The following is a 24,720-nucleotide window of genomic DNA, read 5'->3' as shown; positions in this document are numbered from 1 at the left end:
ATTGATAAATGATCTTACTTATAATTTGTTCTGGTGTGGCTATATTTTAAATTGAATTCTTGGTTAAATGGACAGACTTGACTGAGGCATTTACAGAATTATTGTTGTCCGGCAGGTGACTTCAAGATATAGCATAGAACAACATTATAAAGATCCTTTTGTTAATAGTTTTCTATAGATGTAGTTTAATGTTTGTCATCTGTAATAAGTTTTACAAATTACTGTGGGTCCAGAAGTGTACAGGATGAAATCATGGTTTAATGTTAATACATGTACATTCACTTTCTTTATTTCTCCTTTGTGTTCTGTCAGGATTTTAAAAAAGACAAATTACCGATTTAAAAATGTTGTCTTTAGTTTATCCAGAATCAGGAAATCTAGGGATATCTGCCTTGTTTTAAAGAGAATTTGTCTATCCAATATGAATTGGAGATTGGATCACTGTTACATAAAGCTAGTCTGATTAAAGAGTTGATAAAGATTGCTGGGTGTACCACTATATACCTGCCATACTAACCTGCATGATACATAATTTCCTGTATTGCTTGGTAAAACCAATATTGTTAAAATTTGTCAAGTGGTCATTTCTAATCAACTAATTTGATCAAAGACTTCAGATATCCAGTTATCTATTACAGAGAATGAGGTATAATAGAAGTGTCAATAATGGACAATAACAGCCAGATTTGTGTTGTCAATAGAATTTATCTCACAGACTGTCATTGAAAGTTCTGGTCAACAGTATTGATTTGAGACATTTTACAGCAAATTTAAATCTTACCCAAATTGTAGTAGATTTACATATATCATTTATTTTTGTGGTACATGTTTAGTAGTGCATATATATTTCATTTGTCATTTTATTTTTGTTTTGGTTGATGCTGAACATACATGTCTATATACTGGCACGAGACTGCAATTAATTTTCAATTGCATTTCAATATACACATTTGAGCAGATTAAAAAAATTCCACCGGCGCAAACTGAATAAGACTTCTCTGGCCTAAAGATATGTACAAACAGGATTTTATATATAAATTGTAGGAAATTTTACCATCATTTTCTGAAATTAATACATATAATTCGCAGATGGGGTAAACATGACAAATGAACTGAGTTAAAAGTCCTAAATTTTAACCTTCTTCCACTGAACCAAATCACAACTTTTAGTCAGAATTGATTAATAAAAAAAAATCCCATGTAATTTTAACCTATTTTCTACCAATTAGAGGCAAAACTTCAGCAAATAAGTTTCCAGTAAAAATATGAAAAAATGTGGAAGGTACCTACTAAGTTGGAACTATATTCGTATACAACGAAAACCAAGGGGAATTAATTGTGTTCTCATACCTATTAGATCAATAAATGTGCTCGATTTGAAAAAAAACTGCACTCATGTCAAGATGAACCTTTTTTGACTTCAAGTACAAAGTTTCATCATGATTAGTTGAAAAATATATAAGTTATAGCAAATTTAGTATCAGTGGTACATTGCATGACTCGCATGTCCAATGGTCGAGGGAAATAAGGCCCCTCTAAAATGTACATTTTTTTTTAATGCAATATTTTTGTGATTTTTTACATTGGTTGCATCATATTATGTGTATTTGATGCAATGAAGTTCAGTTTACTCAAATTCCAGCTGCTTTAAGGCCAAAAATTGGGTTTTTATACATGCAGCCATGGTCAATGCACTTTCAGACCATGTATAGGGGTATACATATGAAAACTCATTTTATGATGCTGACAATGACTTCAATTGAATAACTTCAAACATAAAATGGTCTACACATATCAAATGTACATTGAAAACAATAAGAAGTGGTTTCAAAGCTAAAGCTGTCACTTCAGATCAATTTAAACCAGACCTGTACAGAGCTTGTTCAAGTGCGATTGTGCCCAATATTAAAAGTTAGCCTTTATTTGGGCTTTGAATGATAAAAAAACTGAAACAAATGTAAAATAATGTAAGGTTGTAAGCTTATTATGTACATAAGCAGACAGTCAGCTGTATTTTTCCGGTTTTTCTACAAAAAAATTCATTTTTGAAACCTTATAGTGTATGCGGAACTCTAAAATTAGGTGTTTTTGAGACATCACAAGGTATATACATGTAGTGACTTATATTAGATGCATAAATATCAATGGAATGAATATGTGAGTTTTTTTTTCATATTATTTATATTATTTACTAGCAAATACAAAAGATTCAGACCAATAAAACACATATCTGTGGTTTTATAGATCCTAAGACAAGGCTGTGAAAACCCCTGATTTTGCCATATTTCATTGACAAGGTTCATAAAAATTACACTAAATTGTCAGATTTCTGCCTAAACCTTGTTCGTAAAGTATGTTTTTTCTTGATTTGATGTTCCTAGTGTATAGTTAGAGGAGAAAAACTCAAAGCTGTACAATATTTTCCCCACTGGACTACATTTCATACCTAGCACCCTAGCAAAAGTGCAATTTCAATGGAAAATCCCATAGAAACCATATTTTTTATTTTAATTTCAGAAAATAGAGAATAAAGGGCCAAAATCTTATTATTTCATGTAGATTTACTGAATTCTTGAAAATAAACACCAAATTACCCCCAGCAAATACTAGCAAATAAAATTTCTGATATCCAGGCAACACACAAGACCGCGATTAATTTTCAAGTGCATTTCAATATACACATTTGAGCAGATTTAAAAAATTCCACCGGCGCAAACTGAATAAAACTTCTCTGGCCTAAAGATATGTACAAACAGGATTTTATATATAAATTGTAGAAAATTTTACCATCATTTTCTGAAATTAATACATATAATTTGGAGATGGGGTAAACATGACAAATGAACTGAGTTAAAAGTCCTAAATTTTAACCTTCTTCCACTGAACCAAATCACAACTTTTAGTCAGAATTGATTAATAAAAAAAAATCCCATGTAATTTTAACCTATTTTCTACCAATTAGAGGCAAAACTTCAGCAAATAAGTTTCCAGTAAAAATATGAAAAAATGTGGAAGGTACCTACTACCAAAGTTGGAACTATATTCGTATACGACGAAAACCAAGGGGGATTAATTGTGTTCTTGTACCTACTGTTAGGATTTAAGAAGCATTATACATATTTGTATAAACTGAAAATGGTCATGAAAAGAAAAAAAAATAAATTGGCATTACATTTTACTTGCCCATTAGATCAACTGATAACAATTAATGAAAGTTGCCTAGAGGATGCTGCATGTATATGCCGTTTGTGTAATTGCTACTGCTGTGAAGTGTTTATGCTCAAAATTGTGTGAGTGACCTGTGAGGGACTTATGAGGTTAGGATTTCCAAGGTTTCAGGCCTTCCATCCTTAGTACCAAAAAAATTATGAGTTTTAATTTTCACAGGATGAAACTCCTGACATTCAGTTTTATAATGATGTCATGGAAGTTTCATTCTTTAAGACAGTTTGAATCAGCAACTTGCATGGTACTTGTAGTTATATATTAAATAATTGTGAGCTCTCTCTTCTGCATTTAAACTTAATATTTATGACATTGTGAAAGTATTTCTTAGCCTCTCCCCACATTAAATGCTCTACTTTAAATCTCTGTTTTTGACGTCCTAAGGAATGCATTTTTGATAAGAGAAATATTTCCTTCTATATGTGTTTAAGCCATGTAAATAGAGTAGCTTAAAAAGAAAAAAAAAACACTGTGGAGAATTTTTTTCTTTCATTTCTTTTGAGAATACATGACCCCCAGACTGTGTGCAAGATGTCTCTTACAATAGAAAAAAACTATCTGCACAAAGAATTATATATATTTGCATTTGCTAGTTGTAGAATAAGTGGTTTAAACTTTTCAAGTTAACTGATATATATGTTATTGACAAACAAAGAAAATTTAAATTTTAACAGGATTAAATTACCAGGTCAATCTGAACTAATAATCTACATGGTGTGAAAGGTAGTGTCTGGGATGGAAATGTTTGATGTTGGAAATTGACAGTGATCCATCTTCTGTCTTGCATGATGCATGCAAAGTGTAGTGCATTCTAGACATTGTTTAGTTTACAAGTCATTGTATGTTCTGTGGTTAAGACATGCCCATTTTTTCATCTACTACTATTTAATAGAAAAAGCATTGAACTGTGGCAAATATCCTATATAATTTAGATATTGTAGTACCTTGGGCTTAAAAATTAATATAAACACATTGTGTAGGTTACAGTGACATTGTAATATTTTCGTGCACTTACTTTAAATAGTACTGTAAGCTTAGTAATTAGATAAAGATATGTATTATAGCATTGTGAATACATGTACATGTACCAGTACAACATGTAGTCTATGCCCATTGTGCACATTTTAAATAAGTAGTAAGAAATTTGTAGACATTCAGGCAAGGATCCAAGGACATGCGCACCACAAGTTTCACCCCATAATATTTTTTGCCTTGCTTTGCACAGCATTTAATTCAAGTAATGCCCCCCCCCCCCCAAACTCAAATCCTGGATCTGCCCCTGACATTACTAATTAAACTCCTGAGAAATTGAGAAATATACAAATGTACAGAGTATGACCTGCAGACTCTTCAGACTTTTATATAACTATTTAGATAACTTGTATATATTGCATTAAATGAAGGTATTACCATCCTATCCAGACTAACTTGTATTTTGTCTATGACCAATATGTGAATCACTTTAAGTATTTTTTTTTCTTTGCAGGAGAGAACTTGATAACCGAGGAACCTTTGGGTAAGTACATGTATCAGGATATCACAATGATAGAATGGTAACCCAACCATAACTTGTAGACTAACATTTTATGGTTATGCAGCTACATGTATATGCATACATATAACTTTATGGAGATAACTCACCTTACATTTGTCTAATGGACTAGTCATAGCTAAGAATAATATGGACAGTTTGAAGACTTAACAATACACATTACTGTACTTGACTAAAATAAAATGAAGTTGAAAAATAAGTCCTTGAAGATAATCATATAACACAAATAAGTACAATAATTGAAATCACAGTAGGACTATTCTAGTTCCATGATCCACTAAAAACAGAATAATGATACTACCATAGTATCTGTAGACTGTAGAAAAGCTACCTTTGGTATGACCCACAAACATCAGAACAGAAGTACTACCATAGTATCTGATGACTGTGTAAATGCTACCATTGGTATGACCCACAAACATCAGAACAGCAGTACTACCATAGTATCTGTTGACTGTAGAAATGCTTTCATTGGTATGATCCACATACATCAGAACAGCAGTACTACCATAGTATCTGATGACTGGAAATGCTACCATGGTATGACCCACAAACCAATGATGACATTAGAACAGCAGTACTACCATAGTATCTGATGACTAGAAATGCACTATTTTAGATTTACTTGGTCTCAGATATAGATTTATATGATACAGTATTAATTTACTACTGGCTCATTTACAATTCAAATTTGTATGAATTTATATCTTGTTGTTTGACTGATTACCCTCGTGTAAAGTTTTGAAGCAGTGTAACACCCAAAAAAGTGCACCTTAAATGTGACGAGAGAAAGATTTATGATGGAAATAAATTTTCCATGCTTAAGTATAGTCAGCTGTAGTCATACTGGCCCATAGTGAAATAAATTTATAATAGTGTGGTACTAGACCTAAAGGAAACAACAACATTTTATCTTTATGAATATAATAAAAATTACATAATATTGATAGGCACTTTACATCCGCATATTGCTGAAGATACAAATTTTTCATTTTGATTCCTTCCTTGTGACAACGACAGTGTTATGAAGCTTCTTTGTTTTAAATCTAATAGAAAAGGCAGGTCTGCTTATTTTCTGTTTCAGTCCAACGGACATGGATTACATGCAGGATGACCCATACAGTGGCAGTGGAAGGCCATTATACAATGACTCTTACAACCAGGGGTATAATCCTAACTACAGTGATCACAGATCTCCACATGCATCTCATACATCATTACACAGTGATCGTGGTAGAATGGTAAGATATTATATGGTATTGCTCCATTTTTGGCTGCATTGCACTCATGCAAATCGGCTTATAAAACATATAAATCACACCACTAGATATTTAGTATGCAACTTCAGTATGAGGTCCCTTGTTATGGGATGTGATTTCAGTCTGTTACTCTCCTACTTTCTGTTGAACGATTTAGGCAACTTGGCCATTTCTGACTTTGACACTTTTTTTCTGTTCTTTTTTTCTACACATAAAACATATCTAGTGACACCATGTAGAAATATCAACTTCTTTGAAGTTAAAATATCCAGATTGAAAGTAGAATGGTCATACATTAAAATAGTTAAATAAAAAAATCAGTAATACAGACAGTCGATCAATTTAATGTGTGGTGGTCAGGTAATTTTAGGGTGACCTAACACTCAAACGATCACATTCTATTGGACATCTTGGGCCTGAACATTTTTACTTATTTAATGTAACATTTGAATTTGATTTTTGAGTATTGATGTTTGAAGTTCATGGATGATTTCTCTCAAGATCTATGAATTCAAGTTACTTCATTTTGTTCCAAAAAGAAAACCAAAAAATGGTAAATGCCTTCAGATGTGGTTATGACTTTTATATAAGCTGTTTAGGATTTATCTTAACACTGAGCAGGATAGACTTAAGCATAAGTTTGATTTGTTTAAGTTTCTATTTTTTATGTGTTTTTACTGTGAACTTCTACTAATAATTTAGTAATACAGCTATCTGAAGTGTGCCAAAAGGTCACTGGTCTAACCTTTAGTAACATATCTCAAACCACTTCACTAAGTATCTAACTTGGGTAGTACATTCCTGTCTGTGGGGGTAAATTTTATATAAATCAAGTGTCCTTGAGATAACAAGTGATATTAGCATGTACCCTACATTGAAGGGTTGATGTCTTGTTCTGTAAAAAGTTACTGTCATATTTGTAATGCAATAAAATTGTATACTTTTGTGCAGATGTTTTTTTTTCAACTGAAGCAGATTTAAATATACTGTACTTAACCATAAAAAAAAACCCAAACTTTTTTTATATGCAACTCTATTTTGGATTTGTAAGAATGTTCTGTTAGCAGCTACATGCAACAACTTATTTTTTTTTCATTAAGCTATTCTAAAGAAGTTGTTAAGTTACAACTGTTTCTGTGTTTTCTAAAACAACTTGAAATAGCATAGTTCTTCAGGATTCTCACAAAAACATACTTCTTAGTGAATTCCAGATAGCATTCTGCTGGGAAATACAGGGCACATTGTAGCAAAGCCAAAAATGGTTTTTGGAGTTTCACTGATGTTTGAAGTTTGAACACTAATTTCATGTGTAGAGTGATAAGTTATAAGCTTAACTTGTATGAGTTTAATCCTTTTAAATTTCTGTATTTTTATACAGCAACAAAGAGAGAACCCAAATGACAACTACACATCATATTCATCATTAGCTAGACAGCCAGGGATAGAAGACATGAGAGGCTCGCCAGGAACACCAACCAGGTCTAATCATGTGCCTTACTCTAGTGGTTACTATAATGATAACTCTCCTCGCTACAGTATGGCCTCTAACGATAGCTTCCAGCCAAGACAGCAGTATCATTATGATCCTAGGTAGTTGGTTTGTTTGAGCATGCTCAGTTGAAGCTGGAGTATAAAAAGGCAATTTGAAAATAAAAAAGATTGATTTGTATACTTAAGATTTTCAGTTAATTTTAATGTCTATTGAAATTTACTGGCTTTTTAAACAAGATTTCCACTTACTAGCTTCAACTGAGAATGTTTTAGTTAATTGTCCCACAATGCTGGAATTAAATTAGAAAATTATATCTCTAAGAACTGATATACAAAAAGTTGGAGACATTTTTTTATTTTTTTTTTCTTTACTTAAATTTTTTTTTCCCTTTAAAACTGTTTTTTGTATGAAATTCATGACTTTGTTCATCTGACAGTGCATGTTTTTCAGATATATGCATTCATAGTAAGATTTTATCTTGGAGCTTAAAAACGAAAATAATATGAGTTATTCTTGTTATAATCAAGAAGTTATTCTTGTTATGTTCAAATATTGCATCGTGGGATATCTTGCTATTTCACATTTACCAACAGTGGTCTGATTTCTGGTTTTTTTTTTGTTTTTTTTTTAGTGGTTTAAATGATATTTTTATTTTGAATAAAAAATATACTATGAAGGTACTTTTATTTGTGGATACCAATTTTCGTGGTTTAGAGAAAAAAATATCAGTTTCGTGGATTCTTGAATTTGTGTTTTTGAAACTCTATCACACATTTGAATGGGAAATTTCCTCTTCATTGGGAACCAAATTTCTTGGTTTACCAAACCCATGAATACCACGAAAATTAGTACCCAACGAACATTAATATTTTCACAGTAAGGAAAACTCTTACGCTGTGTTTTAATTATTTGAGTTTTACTGAAAAGCAAAATATTTTCCATATTTTTTTTTACTTTCCCATAGACAGAAACTATTCTGGTTTATGAGGAAACTAAATTTGTGATCATTTTATCATTCAGATCACTGTTGAAAACTATCATATGTTGGTTAAGGGGAGATAACCACATCAAATTCATACATAGCTTTTAATTTTTCATTGTATTAATAATTTCACATTCTGTATGTTTTTTTCACCATCAATTAAACAAGATTTTTCTTTCACTTTTCATTTTTCATGTAAAATCATCTTTGGTCTAAAATCATAACAAATTTTGGAGACACTTAGAAACTAATATTTCATGTCTTTATGTAGGTGTGTTTACATAGAAAGTAATTAACGGATATTGATTGCAGTGTTATTGATATAATACTATGTGCTAGTTAGTAAGATTAAAATAGTTCTCTGTATACACAGCTTTATTCATTGTATAAGTAGAGAAAGTGCATGTGAGAACATTATAGAATATATATTGAAGAGCTCTGGTGTGGTGCATGCTAGGCTATATGTAGTCAATCAAATTCATTACTTATTAAGTCATTTTTTATTCAATTATCACATTTTTCTATAGTTCAATTTTATTGTTTGTTGGTGTGTATTCAAAGGGGTTTCTTTGCTTCCATTTCTTTACTCCAACATGGAATTAAATTTTTTTTTAAATTAATAGAATTCTTATTTAGTATTGAATATTTGCACTTCTATTTAAGAGTTTGATTTGAAGTTTTTGAGGTCATGGACTTTTATCATACCCTGATGAGGGGGTACCCAACTCATATCCGTATCTCATTCTACTTGACTGAATGGAAAATAATGAAACTTCACAGAATCCTTATCTCATTATCTTATTAAAGGAGGAGTTGGGGGTATCAGTTTAGTGAGCATTGTTACAGTTTTCTAGTTTGTCCTTTTTTGGGTTTTTTTTTGTGATACAGCACTGATATTATTCTAAGACTCCTGGTTTTTGTGCCATTTCCTTATGCAAAGAGAAAATTTAGGATTATTTTTTGAGGGGATTGTGTCGAAAAATGTTATGAAATTTGGGTTAAAAACACAAGCATTTCATCCATTGCTGAACTTTTGACTAATTTTAATCAAGTTTATTTTTACATCTTAACTATAGATGTGGCTTACATATGAATGTTATGAGTGTTATAAAAATTAATTTGTTTACACAATAAAAGGGATCAGATACAAGAAGATTAAGGTTCATTTATGAAAAATAATTTTCCCGGTAATTTATAGATTTTATATTTTGAAATTGGCAATGCAGATTTGGGAAAGACCATCCGTGGATAAATTCAGATTTTTAAAAATTGGCTACATAACTAGGCTTAGTGTCATAATGAATTTAATATAGAAATCACAAAATATATAGCATAAACTTTTTTTTAGTTTAGTAAAGCATCATTATTTTTGAATGTGGTCACTTTCTGTCATAATTTGGTGCATTGTTCTATTATGACTATTTCAATTTGCTGAAATTTGCTCTCACGAGATTTAGAAATTGAATAATGGCACAGTAAGTTAAGAAAAAAAAATCACCCATTCTATGGAATTGAATAATTTTTTATTTTTGTTTTCTTCATTGTAGAGATTTGGGTCAGCAGCCTACAGAACAGGAATCATATGGTGGTCCTCCACATGATCGCTATGGTGATGTATCAGCATTTAGTGAACATCCACCAAATAATCCACACAATGATTCTCAAGTCAGTGATTCATTTTACAGAGACTCTCCTTTAGGAGAACGCTATAATGTTCAAAAAGGTCAAGGTAATCAATATAATGACGATGGCTATGTGGCTCCCACTAGGGACAGATATAATGACCAATATGGTGATGATAATCGCTATGGTGACCAATATGGACAACCAGATGATGATAGATATTTGTCAATGCAAGAACGTATGGGAAATATGGGTCTTGAAGAACCAAGGTATCCCAATGATAGCCATGGGCCAGAAGGATATAGAGGCAATGATGGTCCAATAAATGATAGTTATAGGGACCAAATGCCACAGGAACAAACCTTTGGGGATTATGATGATAGTCCTTACAGACAAGATGATAAACATCATGGACTTCCAAAAGTTCATCAAGATCCATTTGCAGATGATCCATTTCAAAGTAAAGAAAACTTAGCTCATAGGGATCAATTTGATGGACACCATGGTGATAAGTATAGGGATGAGCCCCCTGAAGAAGATTCATACCCTGGCCCTGAGGACCCATACAGACATGGTGGACCCCCCATGGAAGAATCATACATGGGCCGTGGACAGCCTAACGAAGAAGACTCATTTACTGTTAGAGTTCCTCCAGGTGATGATAGGTACAGGGATGAGGATCCATATAGTGGGAGACAGCCACCGAGGGAAGATAACCCTTATGGTAGTCGTCACTTGCTACAAGATGAAGACCAATACCCTCGTCAGCCGGACAATGGACCTCCATCTCCAGGCAGTGATAGATATGGTAATATGTTTTATTAAGAAATTATGATCATCACTTACTTTTACATTTCTAGATGGGCAACATCTATAAATGTTTTTATTAAAATGATTAATTTGTGAAGTCTGTCTTAATTTATTGTAATTAAAGTCTTTTCTGTTAAATTTGTAGGTGGCAGTGGACCTCCTCCATTCTTTGATAGATATGATGATGGCCCTCCGAATCAGCCTCCAATGTTTGATGATCGTGTAGAAAGGACTAACGAGGGTCTCAACATGGCACCCGGTCCCCCTGGAAACTACTCTGATGGTAGGAGAACACCTTCTGATATTGGTAAGTTAGTCATATTACTAAGATGCTTAATTTTGTATTGAATCAAAATGCCATTTGCAACTTGAAAGGGACATCTTTAATTTATTTAACCCCCCCACTTGAATAGTGGGAGGTAAATAGTGATAGAGGTGCTGTCGGTCTGTTTGTATTTCCTTCTGCCACACAGGGGACCCATCTCTTATCCTCCAAAACCACTGAATGAAATTGAATACAACTTTCACAGAATCTGTATTACATGTTCCCATCATGCAACTCCTATTTTAGATTTAGATTTGAATCAATGGGGGGATTTTACATAGCAGAACATGGACTTTGTCATTTGTGAATGTGGGGACATGGGGTGACCCATCTCTTATCTGTTACTCCTCCTATACCGTAGGATCAAATTGAATAAAACTTTCATATATTCTTTATTTATATTACTTCCATTGTGCACCTCCTATTTTAGATTTTGGTCCAAATCAATATGGAGTTCAAAAGGTACATGTTATCAAATTATCAAGTTCGTGAGCATTGTTTTTCTAGTTAAAAGTTTTTTTGGTTCCGGAAAAGGCTGTCCATGAGTAAGAACACTGTGAGGGAAGGTTGATTTCAAACCTCAAGTTCTTTCATATCTATCCTATTTTCATTGGATTATTTTTTCAGTAGGTGAATGAAACCACTGCAAAATATAGAGTCAGCGTGACCAATAACTACTTAGAGAAAGGAAACAAAATCACTTGCCATGTAACAAGAATTATTGTACTGGTTTTACTTTACTATTAGATATACAGTTTTCTTTTGTTCTTTGAAGATGTTCTATTTAAAGAGCTTTTATATTCGAGACTGAAGAATCATATTGTGTCTGTATGTCTGCCATGTCATGATGAAACACAATCTTAAGGTGTTCAATTTGTGTATCATATGTAATGCTTACCTTGCCATGTTCATCCTAGGAGGAATAAACAGGTCGACATTTCTATAAATTTGCATGTGGCATATTTTGCCAAGAAATTAATGTTGCTATGAAAACTGTACTGGACTGTCTTTGTACAAAAAAATCATTCCTCACCTTTTGTGCCCCTTGTTAGGCCTCCCTATGCAGATATATGTATCTTATTTTTATGACTTTGTCACACCCTTCACAAATAAGAAACCATGTCATTCTGTCTGTCCCTTAAACTGCTGTCCCTTAAACTGCTGAGGGATTTTGATAACAACTCACTGGGGAGGCACTGTATGTATATGAATGATACAACTCAGTAGGGAGGCACTATATGTTTATGAATGATACAACTGAGTAGGTAGGCACTATATGTTTATGAATGAAGATAAATAATGTGTGGTTGCTGCAGTGGGAAATTATCCAACTTGAGGGTCTTAGATGCAGAGTGTTTTTTTCTTTTTTTCTTTTCGTTTTTTGAGCTTGTGCTTAGTATTTTGAGTTAAGTTGACTGTGGTAATTTGTCAAGAACACATCTACAATGTATATTAGACAGAAATAAACATTAGTCAATGCTGCTTGTAGCATACAATATGACTGACGAAAAAGCCGATTTTAGTATTATTCAAAGCATGAAAAATTTTCTGCAGCAGGATTGTATGTTAAAGGGTTTATCCTGTGCTGCTTTGGGGAATCAGAGCCATTAAATGTGTTATTGAATCTCTTGTTTCACATTCACTACAAACTTCACAAACCATATTTAACTCAATAGTATTGATTCTATAGTAAGATAAATGCCATTTAAAGATTTAAAATTCCAACTGGTGACCTATCTTTAGATTTATATTATACAGATCATCTAACTCCTATTGTCTGTAACAGCTGATAAAAATATTATTTATATTTTATGCTAATGGTTAACCCAATAAAATGATACTGAGAATAAAATATCTGATATCAGAGAATATGAGATGGTCTTATCAGGGCTAAGTTTGGTTTAGAGTTTTGATACCACACTGTCTGTTTTCATTTTCATTGGGTTATTGGACATATCAGGAATATATTTGCCATGAGACTGGTAATCAGTGGTAAGTTGGACTATTTTAATACTCTGATTTGTAAAGTGGTATATGTACAATAGTTGGTTGGAGTCTTTTGGAAAATTTTCTTCTACATGTTTCCTTTCACTTGACTCAAAAGGTGTTACAATTGATAGAAGTATAGTAATTATTGCATTTTGTGCATTTTAGCAGGATTGATATGAAACTTGGTGGTGTTTTGAATTACCATATAGGAATGTGCATATTGTCTAGAATTTATGTGCAAACATTGTAGAAATAACAGCTGTTGGACTTCAGCTTTTTTTTTCCGGCAAATCTTGGTCTGATGCATTGTCTGCAACTCCTCCTTAGTGACATGTAGGATTGTTATGAAACTTGGTAGCATGTTAAATTACAATATTTCAGGGATGATTTTTTCCCTCTATTTTAGCGGAATACTGCTATTTCAAATCTGGATTTTACCATTATGATTCTTTTTTTTTACTGTGTATTTACCTCCAATTTTGCCAATTTCCGCTTTTTTTTGTAGACATCGTAAAATCATCCCTTATATTTGAATGTGCATATTGTATGGATTTTATGTTTGGGCAAAACCTATAGAAATGACAGTGTTGGACTTAGGCATATTTCAGCAAATCTGGGCCTGATGCATTGTCTGCAACTCCTCATTAACAACTTGCAGGATTGTAATGAAACTCAATAAAGTCTTTTATTAACATATAGTTGTGTGCATATTGTCAGGAATTTATGTTTAAAGAAAATTTGCAGTTATATTCTGTTATTGTGTTATGAAAAAAAATGGTTCTGATTTCTGTTTGGAGTTGGGTGTTTTAGAATGGCAGCAAAATTGTTTGTCAAAAGTGTTTAGGCTCTCCCCTTTAGAAATGGTGTCCAATTTGAATTGTGTGTCCACACTGGTCCCCATACATAGAGGGTTCAACAGGCTGCAGGGGAATTAGTCCCATTATTTTAGTTCTAATATTGAGCCTTGTTTAAGATTATCTATCAATTCACATGCATTTCAGACAAGTCACTAAATGAAAACCAGTCATTTAAATAGTGGAGGGAAAATAAGGCTTTTTATACCCACACTTACAAAGTGGTTTTTAAACAACGATACATAGCATGTCAGGCTGTCAGCTCTGATCATCCATCTGCTAGTAATATGTTAGTTTGAATTTTAAGGACTTGAATTAGTCAGTTTATGAATTTTAAAGATATAGATTTCCTGTATTTCTATGTTTGCATATAATTATGTAGATTTGTTGTCTTTTGCACTTTATTTCAGATTTGATTAATGAATATTCATATTTTGCTGACAGTATTCCTTTATGCCTAGCCTTTGACCTAAACCTAGTCGATTATGAGTTAAAGAGAAATTGATATCATGATTATTCAATAGTGGTAAAAGAGAGATAAAATTGAGAAATTTGTGAAACCCATTTAGGTAATCTTAAGCACAGGGTTTAAAAGTGATATGAAATAGTTATCACGGATCAAGTGGCTAACAATGGATTTCTCCACATGTAAATAAACAAACGATTTTAAAATCTCTCCCAGTTTTATTTCCTAACGATAAAGTATGTCAAGTAAGAAAAAGATGTGATAAACGAAAAATTAATGAAAATTATTCATGGTACATTACACAAAGCGTTTGGCCTGAGGCCAGACAATACGACACGAGTGCATGGTCAGATATATTTGACTAGTGTACATTTGGATGGTGTCTTCTTTCGCAGATAATTTGTCAGGTTTTACAAAACAGTGTTGGAATTTAAATATTGTATTGTCTTTGTGTATGTCTGTGGAATGTTAAAGATAGATAATTAGTGGATTAAAAGCTCCAATGTCTTATATAATGGAGGATATAGGTCGGCCTTATACCTATGGTAGGTAAAAATCTGTCAACATTCTTTGCCAATTAGCTGTTTTTATGTGTGACATGATGTTTCCTTTTCTCCTATAGGTTTTATTTGACAGTTCTTTTGAAATTTTCCTTTGATGTAGGTGTGTATTTATTAGATATCACAGAAATATTGTCAGAAAAATTTTTGAATAAATTTTTTTCTGCAATTTCCTTTAGCTTCAAGTAGTAAATGTATTTTGCATTTATCAATGGAATTGATAATTTTTTTATGCATTTATTCTTTTCCAACTAATTATGACTATAAATAATTGATGTCATTGAATACAAATACCAAATTACCATCTGGATATTGACTTGATGTACATAGGAACCACCCCTAAACAGCACATCTGAGTAAGAATAGTAACATAAAGGACATGATCTAATTATACATCAAAACACCACTAACGTTGGTTTTCCAATTATTCTGTGAATCATAAAATAGAATAATGTTAAATGTATTATTTAGGAAGATGATCTAATTCTGTCTTATATTAATTATATGTGGTTTATCTGAGGTCAGACATAATTTGTCTTATTCGTTAAGCTTTGGAATTTTCTTATTTGTATCATAGAATTGGTTTTATTAATTGGTCCATATAGAGACTTGGTGATTCAGAGTTGCGCGGCAGTTAAGATGTGAACTTGTGAACTGACTCTATAGTATTGATGTGCTAATCTAAATTCCAATCAGAAACAAATTCTCAGCAAATTGGATTGAAAGAATTATTCTGGATGTTTTTTTTTTTTTATTCCTGTGTCTTAAGGTGTCATTTCCTTTTAAGTTTTACTACTGTTTGTACATAGACTCTGAAACCAAAAAAGTTTACTTACGATTACTTTTAAAAGCCATTTTTTTCAAAACATATGCAATCTATGGTTATTTAAATTTATAGCAGAAAGTATCAGATTTTAGTTCTGTTATGTTTATGTCTCAAATTTAATACTTTCTGTTATGAATTTGAATAAATCTAGATGGTATTCATTTTCAAATATTTTTTTTAAGTGGTCTTTAACTTTTTTTATTGATTATACATCAAATCTATATGTTAAAATGACTTAATGAAAACTGTTGGTATTAAGATTTTAGACATTAAATATTTTCAATTAAAACCTTTTTCAAGCTCAATTCCAAAAGGTAAAAAATAATATCTATAATTAGTTTGAAGTAAAAACAGGACTGAACTCTCAGTATTTGAACTTTTTGTCAAATCAAAATAAAGGAATGGAATTGTCTACTACAATATTGCTGCTGTATCTAGTTATTAGCTGTAGAGACTCACTATATATGAAATTCTTGCATTTCCTGTTTAGATATGGTAATAAAAGTTAATATACGATATAAATAACTCCTGATCTTATTTCACTTGTATGCCATTTCTGTTCTACCAGTCAAGAAAGTTGGTGTCTCAGTGACATTGCATAATTCATTGTAATAAGAGACACACTGCATAATTATCCAATCATTCACATTTCAATCAGACATAGTATCAAGTTTTCAACACTACATACTTGTCATAGCTGGCTATTGTTTTAGGGATCAGGGTTGATTTCTATTAACCAAAAGACTATACTGGTCTAGTTGTATGGGTTGGTAGGTGTCAGATGTGAAACAGTACAGTTTTATCAATAACTTAGATTTGGTATTAAGTCAGTGTAAAACACAGCCAGGCATTGACAGGCCCTTTTGTTTGGAAGTATTGATAAAGTGTGAGTGTATTGAATTTCTGTTTCAAGCACTAGGTGATAGGGACTCTAGATGTCTGAAGGTTTTACCAGTTCAAGTCTTAAAAATAACAGTGTCATTTTTATCTATCATGCTTACTTTTTCACTAGACCTGCTTTCCGGTGGAGACCAGAACTATATATAAAATATTGCACTTTCAGATTGTTAACCCTTTTACTATAAATGATGAGAAAAGTGTTGAATTTTAAATTTATTTAAAGAATACTTGAGCCAAGGATACATTCATATGGTAATGTTAATCTGATACCCTTTTACTCAAATGATATAATCCCATGGGAAATATATGTACATCACAACATATAGCAAGATCATCAAAATAGGTTTTGTATAAGAGTTAAACATGAGAAAATCTTCATTGGTTAACAGTCCTTAAATGTTTGTCTCTCTAATTTAGATGGAAGGTGATATGAAGGTTTCTATAAATATCAGCTTCTAGTTTTAACTTCTCTTACATATATACATTTAAACTCACAGAATGATTTTTTTTTAGGTTTGTCTAAAATATGAATGTCAGTAATTAAGAATAAAATTGTGTATAAGGCCATTTAGTACTACTAAGTTTTCGATCACATTAACACGTCATGCTTGTAAGCCATTAGCCCCTCACAACAAACAAAGGGAACATACTTCAGACTGTTGATGAAAAAGTCTTTTGATATATTTCTCTTTCATTAGTTAGTGAAGAATAGATTACCTATACCATGTATACGTAAATTGGCTCATACAGTAAATTTCACACTGATTTTATTGTTGCCAATTTAAACTACTAGTCTGAAGAAAGTTGTGGAATGTGTAGAATATTACATAGTTTACTAGGGAGAATTTGGGTATGTATGAAAGCTGTTTCTGATCATTATAGTTATTATCACCATTATATATGGTTGATTTACTGTAGGCTATTTCTATAGGGAAATCATACCTTTGTATTCTGTTAGGAGGTAATTGGAATACAAGGTGTAAATAGGTACTCTAAAGTAAAAGGGGAATGATTTTAAGGTTGATTTGTATGGGAGTTTATTGCTGGTGGAAATTAAATGGCCTAGAAACGAATCAACTCAAGTTTATACCCCTGTACCTTGGATTGGTATGTTTAGTCTGGTCATTTGTCAAAATTTTTTTTATAGAGATCTATTAAAATCTGCTTCACATCAGACAGCTCAAATTATTGTAGTGTGAACCTATTAGTTACAATTATTAAATTTCCCTCCTGAATAACTTGAGATTAGATGCTTAATTAAATCGTTTGGCTTGAATTACTATGGTGTGCTGTATTGAAAACAAAAAATCATAATTCATGGTTTTGATTCAGAACTTTTGTGTATTTATCGTCCTTGAATTACAGTTCACAAATGATTGAAAGAGCAGTACTTTAACTACTGGTGTCTTGAAATTCATACTAAACAAATTTGCATATCTGATTTGTGAAATGTTGGTATTATTGGAACAGGCCACAGGACTGTGGTGCCAAAACAGCTTTGACTAATTACGTAGCTTTAAGGATCCATCCATTATACCCAGTAAGATATTAGCTTAAGTCAGGGATGGCTTACAGTCATTGTACATTAATATGTACTTAGATAAGTAGCTTTTGTCTGGTACACATTGTTTAAATGGCAGTTATCACCCATGTTATAGATGAAATAAGCTGTTATGGTGTTCATTCAGAATTCATGTCTTACTATTGGAGTAAACTTTGAACAGATTTGTTTGATTAATGAATAGTCCCATAGTATAGTAGTCTAAATGTTCCAAGTGTCACTTACTGTGGCTCCTGAAGGAGGTTTCCTAATGTATGTAGTTTTGTAGTCTTAAATAGTTATCTGTAAATATCAAGGGTATCATGAAGAGTAGATGTCAAGGATATGAAGAGTGTTAATTGGTACTAAGTCATGAAGTACTGTTAAAGTACTTTAATTTGTGGGTACCAATCTTCATGGTTGAAGAAACAAATGTTACCCTAGTTCGAAGAGTCTTGGATTTGTGGATTTGACAACTCCTTCTAACAAACGAATGAGAAATGAGATCACCGAAAACCTTGAAAATTCAAAATACTTTCATAGTAGTTAGATCTCTTCCTATCAGCCCCTCCTCTTGTTTAATGACACTTGACCATCATATCTTCAACAGTGAATTGAAAATCTACATGGAAACAACCTCAGGGTACACTTTTGGTATGTTGTTTGTTTATGAAAAATTACGAATGTTGACATTACACAGGTATGCTCAGATTACCTGGATAGACACCAGGTGTGGGAGAGGCCATCATAAGGACATTTAATGTGTCAAGGGTCAACAAGGGGTATAACTGAAATTCTCTCTAGTTACGGAAAAATCAGGAATTACATGATCAAACATCCAGAAAGATTGTTGTAGAGTAAAGTGTATAGTAGATAAGCTTGGACATTAGATTTATAAATGCAGAAACAAATATGTTAGTATGTAGACAAAGGTCAATTTATCATATTTATTCAAAAGTGTCATTTTAAATCAGATTAATAAAATATTAGTCATTAGAAATTCTTACTTGCATAAAAGCATGAAAATATCTTCCTTTACCTTTGTTAAGTATTTACAGTTTATATTCTAAATACATTTGAATATTCGCCTCATGCATGGATCAAGAAGGCATGTTACATGGTACATGTATGTAGTAAAAAAACTAAAGTGCTATGTTAGCTCAAGAATTCCCATTTCCTGTTATCTGTGTAGAGTGAAAATTATCCCACGGTTAATTTCTATTGTGAGAAAGTTAACTTTCCCTTGGTAGGCAAAAAAATTTTAAAATTCTAGACCTGTTGACTGAAGACCAACACAATTGAAAAACTGCTGCACTTAATGGCTTATCATTGGAAATTAAAAGGTGGAAGTCCTTTTTCCTCCATTGATAAAGATTTAACAGGTCTTTTTCTATTGTTGATGAAGTTGATGGGTTATAATTTCAGACAGTGTTCAGTGTTCAGAACTAGATTTATTATATTATAGATCTACAGAAAATTTTTGAGAAATTTTCTGTTGAATGTTTTTCTAATTACTGGAATTTAGTGAAGATGTGCATGAATTTTGATAGACAAAGTCTGTCAGATTAACCACTAATTTCAAAGACTGGATTGTTGATTTAACTTTTTTTTCCAGGTCGGTATAATGAGAATGATGCCCCTGACCTACAAACCGTCATTGACTCCCTCAGTCATCCTGAAGACAATATCAAGGCTAATGCTGCAGCTTATCTACAACATATATGTTTCCAGAATGAAGACAACAAGGCTAAAACTAGGTAAAGTGTTCATTCAGAAGTATGTATACACCAATGATAAAATCACGTATTGAGTACTGTGTTAACAGGACACATATGTCCTGTACTGTATTAACAGGTCATATATGTTCGGTACTGTATTAACAGGATATGTCCTGTACTGAATTAATAGTCACATATGTCCTGTACTGTATTAACAGGATACATATGCCTTGTACTGTATTAACAGGTCACATATGTCCTGCTTGGTATATATATACCAGACATAACAGTTTACAGTTTTTCACACTTCATTTAGTAGCGTATATTTCAATGTAATCTTTACCTTAGTTATGTTGGCAGGGCTTGAAAACTATAGAGTTAAAGACTTTAACACAAAAATAAAATTTAAAAGAGTGATTTTGGAAAAATATTTTGTCTACTATATATTTTATGAATAATGTAAGAATTTACACCTGTGTGAGAGTTGTTACTTGGCTGGTATCAGTAGACTAATTAATTACATCATGCATGATTTAATGGCAGAACTACAGTGATAACACAAACTATTACCTCGTACAATGTTAAAGTATTTACTGTTTTCATTATACAATGTCCTTCAGAAATGTCTTCCCTTACAGAGCCATGAATGGAATCCCTCCACTTGTGGAACTGCTGAGATATGATTATCCTGAAGTCCTGAAAAATGCTCTTGGTGCTCTCAAAAATATGTCCTGTGGTGGAAGGACAGAAAACAAAGTAAGTTGCCCTGAAACAAATTGAATTTAGGGCTTAAAACATGAAATTTAAACATAATCTATATTTTTCTTTGGTCTTTGGTATAATGGCATGACCCTGTCATTGTCTGTGTAATCATTTGTACACATTATTTTTTTGGTGTGCAATAACTGGATGGTTGGTCTTTATAAAATTTTACTGCAGTATTCCAAACCACAAGTTAAAGGTTGGCCTTGAGTTTGGGGGTTGTGGGCCGAACAGTTTTACAATTATGGGCCAAAAGCAAGCATGTCATTGAATTTAAATGTACTACTTCCGTAAAAGATTTTGGAAGTCTGTAATATGGTTCACAAAATTCAATACCATGAAAGTCACCTTGGGATGGATTTTTTGTGGAAGACTTGAACCATTGTAATGAATTGATAGATCAAAAAAGGTCCAGAAAGTATTTTCATGATGTCAGAACAATTACAAGACTACTCATACATGTAAAAGTAAATTGATTTTTTTGAAATTGTGTCACAAAGTTCCATACCACCAATAAGAAGACTGGGATTTATTCTTTGGGTTATGACTGAAGGTATGTTCAAGTAGGGCTAAGGGGCTAGAAAAGCAGAGTTGCTATGGGTTCTCTGTAGTTTCTATAAATTTTGACTGCAAATTACACTTCATGAACTGTTATTCTCTCTATACATGTAGTAATTTGGTAAAATCACACAAAGTAAGGTTTTAGTAGATCATTATCATGAAATACAGTCAAAATACAGGTGTTAACATGTAGCATTAACAGGACTAAAAAGGGCTAGAAAAATGCATTTCCTGATGTCTGGATAATAACTTGAGTAAAAGGCAATGTTTCCCTTTGAAACGTTACAACAAAGTGGCAAAAGTTTGGATCAATTTTGGAGGTTGTGACTTGAACCAGTTTGGAATTAGGGGCAAAAAGAAGCCATTTCAATTCAGGTCAATTTTTTATCCTGTGGCAAATGTATATTCACAATCAAAATTCAAAGCTGTATCAAGTCTGAATGGTGTGTCTATTCTTGCCCTAAACTATTCATGTTCTAATCAAGCCACACCCTGCAAAGCATTTTATTTCTGTGTTGAAACCAACAACATTACTAATTCAAGATGTTACTAATTCCTTACTTTGATGTTAAAACAGATCTTAAACATCAATGTAATAGTTGACTTAAGCTATCTTAACATGATTGAAGTCAGCAGTTACACACATTATGAATTACCATTGTCAATACCTGTTTTCAGAAAGCAATAGAACATGCTGGTGGTATTACAGCTCTTATAAGACTGCTGAGAAAAGCTCAAGAAAATGACGTCAAAGAATTAGTTACTGGCATTCTATGGAATCTGTCTTCCTGTGAGGTAAGTTAGCTGTGTAGTAGAAGGACTTGATGGATAAAGTGTCGTGAATGTTTTAAAGACAAGTACTGACATTCTGGGCCCATTTTTTAAAAACTTTATCTCCTAGTTACATATTTATCCACTGGATAATTTGTGTAGATTGTACTAGACTTATCCATTTAATAAATTTAATCCAACAGGGTAAACCTTTGGAACAACCAGGTCCTGGTGGTTTTGTATCAAATTTAGTAAGATATGATATGACATGCCTGTATATGCTGGTCATGTTAGTTGGGTATGGGACCTGGAAAAATCTACATTGAACAGGACAAAAACACAAGGCACCAGTCTAGGGACAATCTTAATTGTTGACATAATAGGTTATTGGTCTATCACTGTTGACCTTAATTGTTGGTAAGTGTCAGCCTTGGGTCACATTTTCACCTTATATGGCTTTCTGATTCTGATCCAATATTTCTTTGTACCAAAGCAATGTTATTGCTTTATGTTGAACCAGTTAATTCCATGATTAAACATTATTTATGTATGTAATTGTTTGTTGAAGGATCTGAAAGAGAAAATAATACAGGAAGGATTAACAGATATAGTTAATAAAATCATCGTTCCATACTCAGGATGGGAAAAACGGGGAACTATGGCAGAAAGTCAAAATGTATCATTTACAACAACTGTCTATAGAAATGCAACTGGTATCATCAGGTATAAATTACTGAAAATGGTTTTTGAAACAAAATTTACCTGCCCAAGAACTGAAGATCGACCTAATTTAAGTCTTACATCCCCCAAGTTACAGAGGGAGATTGCAAGTTATTTGTCATGATAGTAAAGAAATACAATATCTTTGGAATTAACATAATTTTTTTATTGCAAGAACCACTAATTACCAGGCTCATAATTTAATTTGTTTTTTTTTTCCCCGAACCACAAATTTAAGTATTGCATATTTGCTCAGAATCAAAGAATTACAATAATAGATTTGTGCAACAATTTCTACATAACAAATGAAATGAGTTATAAAAACAAATTCATAATGAGCAAAATCTTCCAATGTTTTGCACATATGATATTTTACTTCAAGATTTAAAAAAAAAAACAGCATTAAAGAAATGAATTAGATACTTTTTATGCCCCTCCTCCAAATATGGCAAAAGAAATAGTTAATCTTATATGCCGATGAATGGTTCTTATACATCTACAATATGTTTCAGAAATTTAAGTTCAGCAGGGAAGAATGATGATAGGACTGATAGAGGATATACTGTGAGGACTAAATTACGTGAATGTTCTAAATTAGTAAACTGTTTGATATATACATTGGATGTGTCACTTAGATACCATGACAAAGAAAATAAACCAGTAGAAAACTGTACTTGTGCATTACGGAACTTATCTTATCGAATTCAGGAAGTGGCAGAAAAGGATTTTTATAAGAAAAGAACACAAACATTGAAAAGAATGAAAAAACCTGAGAACAAAAAAGGTTGGTAAATGATTTGTACAAGTAAAGAACCCTGTAGATATATGTATAGTACTAAATTTTGAAGTATGTTTATCAATATGTATGAGGAATGCTACAAGATTGGCAAAACCAGACACTTAGTATAGTGGACAAAAAGTACAAGATGAATTGTTCAACAAATGAACTTAGGAGAGATTTCCCATACATTTAGTCCAAAAGTTGAAATCTGTTGGTTTTTTAATATCAACATTTAGGCCACCCTTTTCTAACAAGACCAATTAAGAATAGATGCTTTATATATGAAGGGGAAGTATCTTCCACAAATTGAGTCAGGTTTTTGTCAAAGCTTGTTTTAAAATACATGTTATATGTTTAACAATGTTTAAGGTCTGTGTATTAGAAGAACATATTCCTTTAGGATACAACAGTACATGTAGTTATTTAATTCTGACAAGCATATTTATATTACATTTGCTATAGGCATTGTTAAATGATAATTTGTATGTAAATTCTCTACTCAATTACACACCAGATCAGTTTAGCATGTAGGCTGAATTAATTGTCTGGATGTGACAAAATGTACCGTACATGCCATTAAAATATTTCCAACCACAAAATTGAAGAGGTAGAATTATTAATAGTCTTGTAAATGTTTTTAATGTTCATGTTATATCTCAAGAGCTTATTGTTACTTGACATGTACAAGATTTCATAAGGGAATATACTTAACATTTAACATAGACATGTAGAAGATATCATACCCCTGCTCTGAGTGAGGGGCTATTTTGTTTCACCCTGTCTGTTTGCTTGTCGTATTTGTCTTGGTCATAAGATATTTTGACACAAGCTTTGTGTAGATGTGCTTTATCTGAAACAACCATTTCTTGTTTTATTACTTGGCTTGGCATTTGCTCACAAATTCAGTGACCTTCAGAAAATTTTAATTAAATTTTCTGTTGATTGTATATAAAATTATTGGAATTTAGTGTAGATCTGCATATTTTTTCCTAGACAATGTCTAT

General features: G+C 32.2%; 1 protein-coding gene across 7 annotated transcripts in view; it reads left to right on the top strand.

Annotated features, from left to right (window-relative positions):
• Positions 1-24,720, top strand: part of LOC148609402 (uncharacterized) — a 48,215-nt gene that overhangs the window by 12,044 nt on the left and 11,451 nt on the right. For 6 of the 7 annotated variants that reach the window (XM_088542018.1, XM_088542022.1, XM_088542020.1 and 3 more), the window contains 10 exons: positions 4,712-4,741; positions 5,862-6,018; positions 7,415-7,626; positions 10,058-10,941; positions 11,089-11,250; positions 20,019-20,160; positions 20,760-20,877; positions 22,123-22,239; positions 22,784-22,938; positions 23,448-23,719. In XM_088542018.1, coding sequence (XP_088398144.1) covers positions 4,712-4,741; positions 5,862-6,018; positions 7,415-7,626; positions 10,058-10,941; positions 11,089-11,250; positions 20,019-20,160; positions 20,760-20,877; positions 22,123-22,239; positions 22,784-22,938; positions 23,448-23,719 — 2,249 coding nt within the window. The remainder of the gene's footprint in view (positions 1-4,711; positions 4,742-5,861; positions 6,019-7,414; positions 7,627-10,057; positions 10,942-11,088; positions 11,251-20,018; positions 20,161-20,759; positions 20,878-22,122; positions 22,240-22,783; positions 22,939-23,447; positions 23,720-24,720) is intronic. The other variant, XM_088542021.1, reaches the window with a different exon arrangement.

The sequence above is a fragment of the Perna viridis genome, chromosome 8 (assembly GCF_037379345.1).
Source record: "Perna viridis isolate PV_CMFRI_1.1 ecotype Kerala chromosome 8, ASM3737934v1, whole genome shotgun sequence".
Classification (NCBI taxonomy): domain Eukaryota; kingdom Metazoa; phylum Mollusca; class Bivalvia; order Mytilida; family Mytilidae; genus Perna; species Perna viridis.
Note: the sequence above shows the minus strand (reverse complement) of the source record. Positions and strands in the feature narration are given on the sequence as shown.